This window comes from Centropristis striata, chromosome 18, assembly GCF_030273125.1.
Source record: "Centropristis striata isolate RG_2023a ecotype Rhode Island chromosome 18, C.striata_1.0, whole genome shotgun sequence".
Lineage (NCBI taxonomy): Eukaryota > Metazoa > Chordata > Actinopteri > Perciformes > Serranidae > Centropristis > Centropristis striata.
This window is the reverse complement of record NC_081534.1, coordinates 11,489,528-11,500,757: the sequence shown is the minus strand read 5'-3', so window position 1 is coordinate 11,500,757 and position 11,230 is coordinate 11,489,528. Positions and strand designations below refer to the sequence as shown.

At 41.4% G+C, this 11,230-nt stretch overlaps 1 protein-coding gene across 1 annotated transcript; it reads right to left on the bottom strand.

Annotated features, from left to right (window-relative positions):
* Positions 1-3,418: 3,418 nt before the first annotated feature.
* LOC131991516 (trace amine-associated receptor 1-like) lies at positions 3,419-5,841 on the bottom strand. Its single transcript, XM_059356968.1, has 3 exons — positions 5,838-5,841; positions 4,093-4,320; positions 3,419-4,020 (listed from the first exon to the last, which is right to left on the bottom strand). The coding sequence occupies exons 1-3, from the start codon at positions 5,839-5,841 to the stop codon at positions 3,419-3,421; spliced, it is 834 nt and encodes a 277-aa protein (XP_059212951.1).
* Between the last annotated feature and the right edge of the window lie 5,389 nt (positions 5,842-11,230).

Below are 11,230 nucleotides of genomic sequence, written 5' to 3'. Positions count from 1 at the left end.
CAAGGACTGCTCGATTGATCTCTCCATATTGGCATCAGGAGGGTCCAGACAGGCCGAATGCTGCTGTTTTTTTCATCCCCCTGACATTACGGGAAGATGCCGCACCGCCAACCACCAGTTGTACGCCGTCGCTGTTGCCTCAAGCATCTCCAAAAAAGTCTGTGGATCATCATGCGCTGCCATCTTATGGAGCATGATTCCGGCAAGCGAGGGGGCTGATGACGCTGCCCCTGCCCGCCCCACCATCACCTCCAGCAGCTCGGCCTGTCTCTCCGCCTGGAACTGGAGTGCCGCCAGCTGCTGTCTCTTGAGCGCAGCCTGGTCCCGGCTCATTGCAGCAACCTCCGCCAACATCTGCCAGCGTGGTCACTGGTTGCTGTGACTGTCATCCTCTTTTCCTTTTTACTGCTGAAGCATGTTGGATGCCAATGTGGCGTTCTCTGATGCGACTGTGGGTTCCTTAGCAGTGATGACAGAGTGTGGAGATGATTGTGTATATTTTATTGAATCACAACACACTTAATTACACACAAAGCCGCTCACAGCCACCTTCCAGGTTTTACGCTGCCATCGTTCGCGTCCCAGTCTCCGTGTTGTCAACAGTCTTTTCTCCCAGGTCCAGTACGCTACTGTGTTAAAAAGGAGAGTGATCAACTAACCAGACTCAGGTGTGTCAATCACTCTCACCTGGCGCTGCTCTCCTGAGCCCTCTCCACACCTCTCTCATGCAGCTGATGCACCACGCCCCCTCCACAGCGAAAGATGCTGGTGCAATACAATCATTTATTACAAGGTTCTTTTTGTACACAGGAGTCATCAATGCAACAATAAAAACTCTCTAAATAAGGGTTAAAAAGCTAAGTGCTTAAAAGTCCATGAAAAGAGAAGTCTCTGTTTCATAAAAGGAAAAGTCTAAAAGTCTGTCAGACCGGGACAGTTGTGGCACATGGGATCCAGAGGAGGAGACTTGCTGTGGCGTCATGTTTCTCTAGTGCCTCGGCTGTTCCAGTGTCCGGCAGCCACCTGGAGAACACAAAATCACTGCCAGTGTGGACGTCCAATAAAGCACAATGCCCTAACGTAGGGATGCATACACCACTGTGGATGAACATAGATTCCAAACATTTTCAACTTCTGGAGCGCTACACCGTCATCCTTTACGACAAGACAAGTGATTTGGAATCGGTCATGAAGCGAAGCAGGAAGGCACACTGGAAATTCAAATATATTTGTAGTTATAAATGTAACAAATAATACAACTGAAGCTAATAAAGTTCAATTAAATGTATGCATGTTATTCATTTTTCAGAATACATGTTCTGTATATGACCTATATTAATATATGTCTGATCTCTTAGGAACTTGGAAATTACATAAATACATGGCGATAGTGAACAAATCTATTTGATCTAATAATCATCTAGTGATATTCTCAATAGCTTTAAATGATTCCTTAACCCAGAGAATGTATATTTTGACACCAAAGTTGAACTTCTAAGTGGCTTGGAAGATATATTGGTTTGCATAGAATTTATATGGGTGCCATCTCCGATCCGCAATCTTGATGAAGTGGCTCCCACCAAAGATTAAAACCTATGGTGATATACTCTCTCTTCTCAACTAGATCTGCAAGGGGACACAGGTCTGGATCCTCCAGAGACGAGACCCTCCCTTTTTCTCTCCTCCTGCTCCTCAGGTTGGAGGCCTCCTACAGAGATCTTTCTTCAGAGATAAGAATCCTACAGCCACACGGCTCTGTACCTCAAGATTTTTTGAGAGATCACAAGGTTCACAACAACAGCCAGAGACCACATCAGAAGGCCTCTCCACTGCTTCAAATTAACAGGAGCGAGTGAAAAACTGAATTTGCAAAACAGAAAATTACTGGAAGACAGCCTGCAACTAATCACAGCAAAGGACGGCTGGATGTGGCTAAGATGTGGCTTTCTTCTTATCAAATTGGCTTTTTAACATTGATGGGTGGTCATCCTGCTCAAAAAAAAGTCACACTGCGCCCCGCAGAAAGTGCAAGCCGTGTGCGAAGTGCACTCCCTTCATGTGTGATGTGCAGCTGTGTGTCATCGTGGACACGAACAGTTGTATCACAGCTCCACTGGTGCAACTGAAAATTATGCTTAGAGGAAGCCAGTAACTTTGAGTGTACTCATGAGACATCACGGTAGCCCCTCTATGCTGGAGGTAAGGTAAATGCCTGCTAGCTTAAACACTGCAGTGTCTCACAGCTCCCCTGCTTCGAACGCCCACCCTCAGCAGGAAAAAGGGGGGTGACAAAAGGCCACACAGAGACAGTAAGTGTCACCACATTGTCCATCAACTGTGCCAAGACAAGCATTCACGCAAGAGAGCCACCAGCTCCACTGGTGCAACTGAAAATTAGTGGTCAACTTTGATTGCACACTTAATAACACTAAATAGTTTACTTTGATGTACATGTTGTGTTTTTGCAAATGGTGCCTTTCTGCATATATTAATGCCTGACTGTAAATGTATTTTGATAAATAAATAAAAAATAAGTATGATTTCATTTGTGTTCATCTGTTCTGAAGTTTCAACACAGAAAAAAACAATTTTCATAGGTTTTTTTAAAATGAATTGCACTTTTTATGGATAAACATGCACAAATACAAATGTAAATTTAAGCATGTTTTCTTTGTTCCAGTCTGTGGCTAAATCTACAGACCTGTTAAACGGCAATCACTTAATTTTACTTTAATATAAGTTGTAAGTTTTAAGTTGTTTAAAATACAGATTTTTTTCCTCATTTACTTCATATAAGCTGTCATCAACAATTGATTTGTCTTTCAGATGTCTATCGTTTGTCAGATTTGGCAAACTCAATTAGCAATGTTGCATCAGTGTCATTCTCCAGCATCTGAATCACCGCATTATGGTGTACATAAAAACGTTTATTTCATTACTGAGTCAAAAGAACTGCATATTATGGTAAAAAATGTGAGCACATTATTGGGAATTTCCAACAGTAAAGTTCACTGGAATGACATAAATCTGATGCAATAAACATTGTTATCAAAACAAAATGCTGTGGCATCAAACAATCAGCATTGCAAGATGTTTGCATCATAATTTTACTTTCAATTTCTGTAATGAGAAGATGAAGGTGATGACGCTACTATGAAGCAAAAAGCTTTTGACCATTAATTTCCAAATTCCTGCATTTAACATATAGATGCAGCATCTGAAAAAATATAATTACTAAATGCAAACAGCAAGGGAGACATTTATTCATAGACATTCACACAGATGTTACATAATGTTCAAGGGGCTTCCTCTGCAGTGAGTTGTACATACAGGTAAATCTATGACATGCAGAGAAAAAGATGCTAATCTTCAGTGTCAAACTACAGCATTAGTGAAATTGCAGCACTTTAACAATTAGTCAAAAGAGCTTAGAATGAGTAAAATCACCTTGAAATATTTTCCCAGAAAGTATCATTCTGAAAGATGATCGAAACCAGCGGTAAAAGAAACCATAGACAAATGGATTGTGCATTGAGTTCGACCATCCAAGCCATTTAAATGTTTCAATCAAAGGAAGTGGTATTGTGTAATTACTCAAAGAGTAAAAAGTGATACAAAGGATGAAAGGAGTCCAACAGATGAGGAATACTCCCATAACAACAGCCAGAGTTTTGGTGGCCTTTCTTTCCCTCTTAATGACAGCTGCTCCAGACTTTTTTCTCTGACAGGTTGTGTTCTGGATGCTGCGTGCCTGTCTCTGTGCCACAATGAAAATCTTTAGGTAGATGGAGAACATTATAATAGCTGGGAGATAAAAAGCAAAAACAATTCCCATAATTGCTGAACTTGTATTTTGAAATAAAACACACCTATTTGATTTCCCTTCATTAAATCCATGTATTGTGATGCCAATTCCAATTAATGCAGAAACAGTCCAGCTCAACAGGATCATGACAACAATAACATGAACATTCATTTTAGTTCTGTAGCTCAGAGGCTGACACACTGCATAATATCTGTCAACAGAGATAGAACACAAGTTCAAAATAGAAGATACACACAGAAATGCATCAAAGCTGCCTCTTATCTTACAGAGTAAATCTTCAAGATACCAACATGAAGTCACAGTCAGTATTATGCTGAAAGGCAAAATTACAACCCCAACAAGCAGGTCAGCCACAGCCAGAGAGAGGATGAGGTAGTTTGTAGGAGTGTGGAGCTGTTTGAAGTAAATGATGGAGATTATTACAAGAAGATTTCCACACATTATAAGGACTGATATAGAGCCAACAACAATGCAAAATAAATATGAACTGGTGACTGTTGTTATACCAGATACATTTGCTGAATCATTACAGAGATCATCAGACCTGTTGAGAGAGAATTCAGGTTCCATGCATAAATGATTATCAATACTCAGGTAACATTTGAAATAACATGCCGTAAATCAAGAAAGTATAACACAGCAGTATCAGTTTCTTTTAGTACCCTGTATGTTTCACAACCTGCCTATCCATTACTGTCCATGAATTTGCACAGATAGGGGTCCCTGGTCTTTGTGCTGCTGAGCATTCATTTGAAAGAGGATATATTGCGCTGAAATCATTAGCACATTATATAAAAAGCAAAAACAATTCCCATAATTGCTGAACAGCTCAACAGGATCATGACAACAATAACATGAACATTCATTTTAGTTCTATAGCTCAGAGGCTGACACACTGCGTAATATCTGTCAACAGAGATAGAGCACAAGTTCAAAATAGAAGATACACACAAAAATATATCAAATCTGCCTCGTATCTTACAGAGCAAATCTTCAAGATACCAACATGAAGTTACAGTCAGTATTATGCTGAAAGGCAAAACTACAACCCCAACAAGCAGGTCAGCCAGAGTGTGGAGCTGTTTGAAGTAAATGATGGAGACTATTACAAGAAGATTTCCACACATTATCAGAACTGATAGAGAGCCAACAACAATACATATTAAATATGAACTGGTGACTGTTATTATACCAGACACATTTGCTGAATCATTACAGAGATCATCAGACCTGTTAAGAGAGAATTCAGGTTCCATGCATAAATGATTATTAATACTCAGGTAACATCTGAAATAACATGCCGTAAATCAAGAAAGTATAACACAGCAGTATCAGTTTCTTTTAGTACCCTGTATGTTTCACAACCTGCCTATCCATTGCTGTCCATGCATTTGCACAGATAGGGGTCCCTGGTCTTTGTGCTGCTGAGCATTCATTTGAAAGAGGATATATTGCGCTGAGATCATTAGCACATTAAGCTCAAGGGAGTGGCATTTAAAGTAGATTTTAAAAAAAAGAAAGAAGTCATGATACATCTTGTGATGTGTGTGCATGTGTTAGATTTTCTACAACCATACATATCTATTATCAAGAAGAATTTGAGTGATATATTATTATTAAGTCTTTATCACCTCTTTGATACTTTTGCAGCAATTAAAAGGGATTTTAGTCCAGTGTTGAGCAACAGCCCTGTGACTCAAGCTGCAATGTATTGGCAAGGGCCAACTGAAATTTTCAGTGTATATCCACTACAAGTACTTATTTTTGACTCTGACTGGCTAAAAAAAGGTGAAAAATAGGACCTAGGTTTAAGAATCAATCATCAACATTGTGGCTTAATGCTTCTGTTGACTAAAACACAGACACCAAGCTTTTTTCACGTAGCCTATAAGTGTAATTTAGGCAGTAAATAGAAGTACACAGGCTATAGCATAAAAGGAATGAAACAACAATAAGCACAAGTTAAATCACACAAAAACACAAAAGACATTTAACTACGAAGCCTGCTTACCCATGGTAGAAAAGAAAATATTGACGAAAACATTCTGTAACTGCCAGAAGCAGTTTTAATAAACAATATATAAATAGTAAAGTTCATATTTGTAGAATTAATATGAAAAGTTATGGTAATAGTGGAACTATTGTTTGCCGCTTCTGTTTTGCAAGTATTTTTGTTGTTTCTTTCCTGATGGTGCAGATATTCCATGATGGTAAAGTTTTATTAGGGCCTCGGGGCAATCGCACCAAGCACTGTTATACTGTGGATTTTTTCTTCTTCCTCTTCCGGACGCAATTTATCCCGCTACTAGTCCTACAACTTGAAGAGTTGCAGGACAAATTATCTATCAAAACGTGCGGTTTGATCGGCATTGGTGTGCTATTACTTTTCTCTACAGAATAGGAAAAATTTTGCATTGAAATGAATGGGACAGCCGACAAAAAATGAGCGAAAAGAACAATAATTGGAGATTTTTAAACGTCTACTTCTCCGGCATAATTTCACCTAGAGACTCCATTTAAACTTTAAACAGTAGACACAAGTCTTGTGTATCGGTGTATTAATCCACATTTCGATAGGTCATATAGTTTTTTATCAATCCCTGTTCAATGACCATGATCATTTTTGGAGAAATTCTGAGATTATATTGGGTGTGTATTGCATGGAATGTTCGTGTCACAGTGTGTGACATCATCGCCAGAGTGTAGAGGGAGAGAAAAAATTGGCAAAAAATAAATTTGAAAACTGCGCTCCAGGCCGCAAATTCCACTCTACAGAAATAATTCATACATAGAAATGTAAGAAAATGTGTCTTCACACTCACAATCCTCTGGTAAAGCTGTCTGAGTTATAGTTTGGGTGTACGACGCAAAGATGCGCCACCAACACCACCAACAGCCTCATTGGGTCCCATATTAAAAACGCTGGAAGATTTCGGAAAAAAGGAAGATGTAACAGTTTTTTTAGATCGCTCTAACAAAGCTATTTTTTAATTTTACTTAAAAAAAATCACATGTAGACGTTCAGGAAGAACTCGGGACGCTCAAAGTGAAGTCGGATCAATGATAGGTATTATGGTTTTGCCAAAAATGCTTTCTGTTCAGACTGGATGGGCAAACTCCCATGACCCCTCCAGGAGCCTTGAAAGGGTAAAGAGCTGGTCCGTTGTTCCACGGCCAGGACGAAAGCCGCATTGTTCCTCCTGAATCTGCGGTTCGACAATCGGCCGGAGCCTCCTTTCCAGCACCGTGAGTAGACTTTCCCGGGGAGGCTGAGAAGTGTAATTCCACGGTAATTGGAACACACCCTCCGGTCCCCCTTTTTGAAAATGGGAACCACCACCCCGGTCTGCCAATCCACAGGCACTGTCCCAGACCTCCACGCGACACTGAAGAGGCGTGTCAACCATGACAACCCAACAGTGTCCAGAGCCTTCAGCATCTCAGGGCAAATCTCATCCAACCCTGGTGCCTTGCCGCCGGGCAGCTTTTTAACTACCTCGGCGACCTCTGCCAGGGATATTAATGAGTCTTCCCCTGAGTCTTCAGACTCTGCCTCCTCTACGGAGGACGTTTTGGCTGGATTGAGGAGTTCCTCAAAGTGTTCTTTCCACCGTCTAAGGAAATCCCCAGGTCGGGTCAGCAGGTCTCCTCCCCCGCTGAACACAGCTTGGGCCAAGCCCTGCTTTCCCTTCCTGAGTCGCCTGACGGTTTTCCAGAACCTCTTTGAGGCCGACCGAAAGTCCTCCTCCATGGCCTCCCCAAATTCCTCCCATACCCAAGTTTCTGCTTCAGCGACAGCTGCAGCTCCATCCAGTCTACATATGTTTTGTGGATTTGGAGAAGGCTTATGACCGTGTCCCTCTGGGAGTCTTGTGGGGGGCACTGCGGGAGTATGGGGTACCGGGCTCGTTGTTACGAGCTATCCGGTCCCTATATAACCAAAGTGAGAGCTGTGTCCGCGTACTCGGCACAACGTCAAACACGTTCCCGGTGGGTGTTGGCCTCCGCCAGGGTTGCCCCTTGTCTCCGATTCTGTTCGTGGTCTTCATGGACAGGATCTCAAGGCGCAGCCGGGGGTAGGAAGGGATCCGGTTTGGTGACCTCAGAATTTCATCTCTGCTTTTTGCAGATGATGTGGTTCTTTTGGCTTCATCAAGCCGAGACCTCCAGCACTCACTGGGGCGGTTTGCAGCCGAGTGTGAAGCAGTTGGGATGAGAGTCAGCACCTCCAAGTCTGAGGCCATGGTTCTCTGCCGGAAAAAGGTGGACTGCCCCCTCTGGGTGGGGAGAGAGGTACTGCCTCAATCGAAGGAGTTCAAGTATCTCGGGGTCTTGTTCACGAGTGAGGGTAGAATGGAACGTGAGATGGACAGGCGGTTTGGTGCGGCGTCAGCAGTGATGCGGGCGTTGTACCGGACTGTTGTGGTGAAGAAGGAGCTGAGCCTGAAGGCAAAGCTCTCGATTTACCGGTCCATCTACGTTCCAACCCTCACCTATGGTCATGAGCTTTGGGTAGTGACCGAAAGAACGAGATCGCGAGTACAAGTGGCCGAAATGAGCTTCCTCCGTAGGGTGGCTGGGCTCAGCCTTAGAGATAGGGTGAGGAGCTCAGACATCCGGAGGGAGCTCGGAGTAGAGCCGCTGCTCCTTCGCGTCGAAAGGAGCCAGTTGAGGTGGTTTGGGCATCTGGTAAGGATGCCTCCCGGGCGCCTCCCGTTAGAGGTGTTCCGGGCACGTCCAACTGGTAGGAAGCCCCGGGGAAGACCCAGAACACGGTGGAGGGATTATATCTCTCGCCTGGCCTGGGAACGCCTCAGGGTCCCCCAGGAGGAGCTGGACGTTGTGGCTGGGGAGAGGGGCGCCTGGAATGCCCTGCTTAGCCTGCTGCCCCCGCGACCCGGCCCCGGATAAGCGGACGAGAATGGATGGATGGATGGATGGCTTTCTGTTCAAGGCCAGAAATTCCAGTCCACCTCTGGCTGTTGTCACTCTTTCATTAACAGGTGTCAGTTAATTCTGTTGATTGCTTTGATCTGATTGCCTTTGATCTTTGATGTGATTACAGTTACAGATACACACACACACACACACACACACATGCGCGTAAGCACGCACACTCCTTACACATGCATACACATGCTTCAAACACATGCACACGCACACACACACAGTAACTTTATGTGAGTTTAATTATACACACACACACACACACACATTTTGAGGTTAAAGGGCATAGTTTGAAATCTCTGAAGTATCTCATCATAGTGTAAACACACCGGCAGTAGCCCCTGTGGCCCTTTCAAAATTTCCCCAGAGGAAATTTTCTAGTTGTAATTGTTGTTTTGTTCAAAATGTTGAGAAGAGGTGACGGAGACATTGCCCTGACAGATGAAAAGCATATGCTTGTAGTTAATTTAAGGTATGTAGTCATTTTGACTCCTTTATTTAGACTGACCTGGTCTCTGGGAGTGGGAAACATGATATCGTTGATCGTCAACAACTCAGGGAATCCACATTGCTTTTGCATTCTTCAATTCGCTACAGGTATTTGCATCCATTGAAATACAAGGGTATGATTTTATGTTCACATGGCAGTATTTTTGTTAACTAGAACAATCTGTCCTTCCTGACAATCTTTGAAAAATGTGCATGTCATCTATCTTTCTCCAGGGTTTCTTAATTTTAGTGTTTGGGACATTATTCATACATTTAAAAATAGAAACATATCATAAAAAAAAAAGTAATATAAAGGTTGTATTGATGTATAGCATATTAAATTGCTCCAAAAATGGCACTACACAGAGCACAGATATGCTCTAGCGGACTTGTTCTATGGTACGCCATAAAGGGTTAATCAGAATTCTAAATTGATAGTTTAGTTACTTTGTGAGACTAATTTGGGTTAATTGGCTATCTTTTTTCTGTTTTACAGAGAACCAGAGTGGTGCCCCAACTCAATGTAACTTAGAGTTAATCAAGTCATATCATTTATTATAATTGATAATTATTTCTAATTCTGTCAGCCACACACACACACACACACACACACACACACACTGAACTCTGAGACCTACACAAGTGTTGCAAATTTTCAAGGCATATAAAACCCTTACATATTTGATTTCCCCATCTGAGGGATAGTACTGTTGTTGCCCCTATTTACAACATGAATGGGGAAAGGTAAGGTACTGAATCAGCATTCAGTTTGCTGTCAGTTCAGTGGGGACGTGAGTTTGCTGGCTTTCAGAGAACAAAGGGACCCCAGACTAAATCATTGGCATAAATGTGGTCCCAACAGAATGAACAAATTAATGAATTGATTTGGTTACATTGCTGTTTTTAAAGCAGATTCATCCCTAAGACGCATTGCAAACTTGGTTTCTTTTTCCTAAAAAATCAAGTTTGAACATAATCAAAGTGATATAGGCAGTTGTTGTTATTGTTAACTGTTCGCTCAGTGATTACTTAAATTGGTTTATGTTTCTGTAAAATATTACATTCATGGCATGGTAGTGTCTTGATAGAGTGAACATTACAGTAAATGTGTCCATAGAACTAAAAATGTATTTATTAAATAAAGACTGGGTTTTCGTACACAAGCCATGATTCAGTACAAACGGGAGGCTTGCCAGGAAATTGAAGCTGATAAAGACCTTTGTGTATATACTAAACTATACTCAAGCCATTGCATACACTAGTTTTAAATTTAAGCATGTTTTCTTTGTTCCAGTCTGTGGCTGAATCTACAGACCTGTTGAACGGCAATCACTTAATTTTACTTTAATATTCTACTATAGAGTACAAATTGTGGTATTTCCTCTTTCAGTGGATTAAGCTGGCTATGTCAACCACATGGAAGAAGATGCAAGTTGTTTAAAATTCAGATTTTTTTCCCATTTACTTATATAATATAAGCTGTCTTCAACAATTTATTTGTCTTTCAGATGTCTATCATTTGTCAGATTTGGCAAACTCAATTAGCAATGTTGCATCAGTGTCATTCTCCAGCATCTGAATCACCGCATTATGGTGTACATAAAAACGTTTATTTCATTACTGAGTCAAAAGAACTGCATATTATGGTAAAATTTTTAGCACATTATTGGGAATTTCCAACAATAAAGTTCACTGGAATTACATAAATCTGATGCAATAAACATTGTTATCAAAACAAAATGTTGTGGCATCAAACAATCAGCATTACAAGATGTTTGCATCATAATTTTACTTTCAATTTCTGTAATGAGAAGATGAAGGTGGTGACGCTACTATGAAGCAAAAAGCTTTTGACCATTCATTTCCAAATTCCTGCATTTAACATCAAGATGCAGCATCTGAAGAAATATAATTACTAAATGCAAACAGCAAGGGAGACATTTATTCATAAACATTCACACAGATGTT

Bases quoted from the DNA above. Each gene is read 5' to 3' on its own strand.
- LOC131991516 (XM_059356968.1), bottom strand. The intron at 4,021-4,092 runs GTAAGATAAGAG...CTATCTCTGTTG, and splicing joins GTATCTTGAAGATTTACTCT to ACAGATATTATGCAGTGTGT.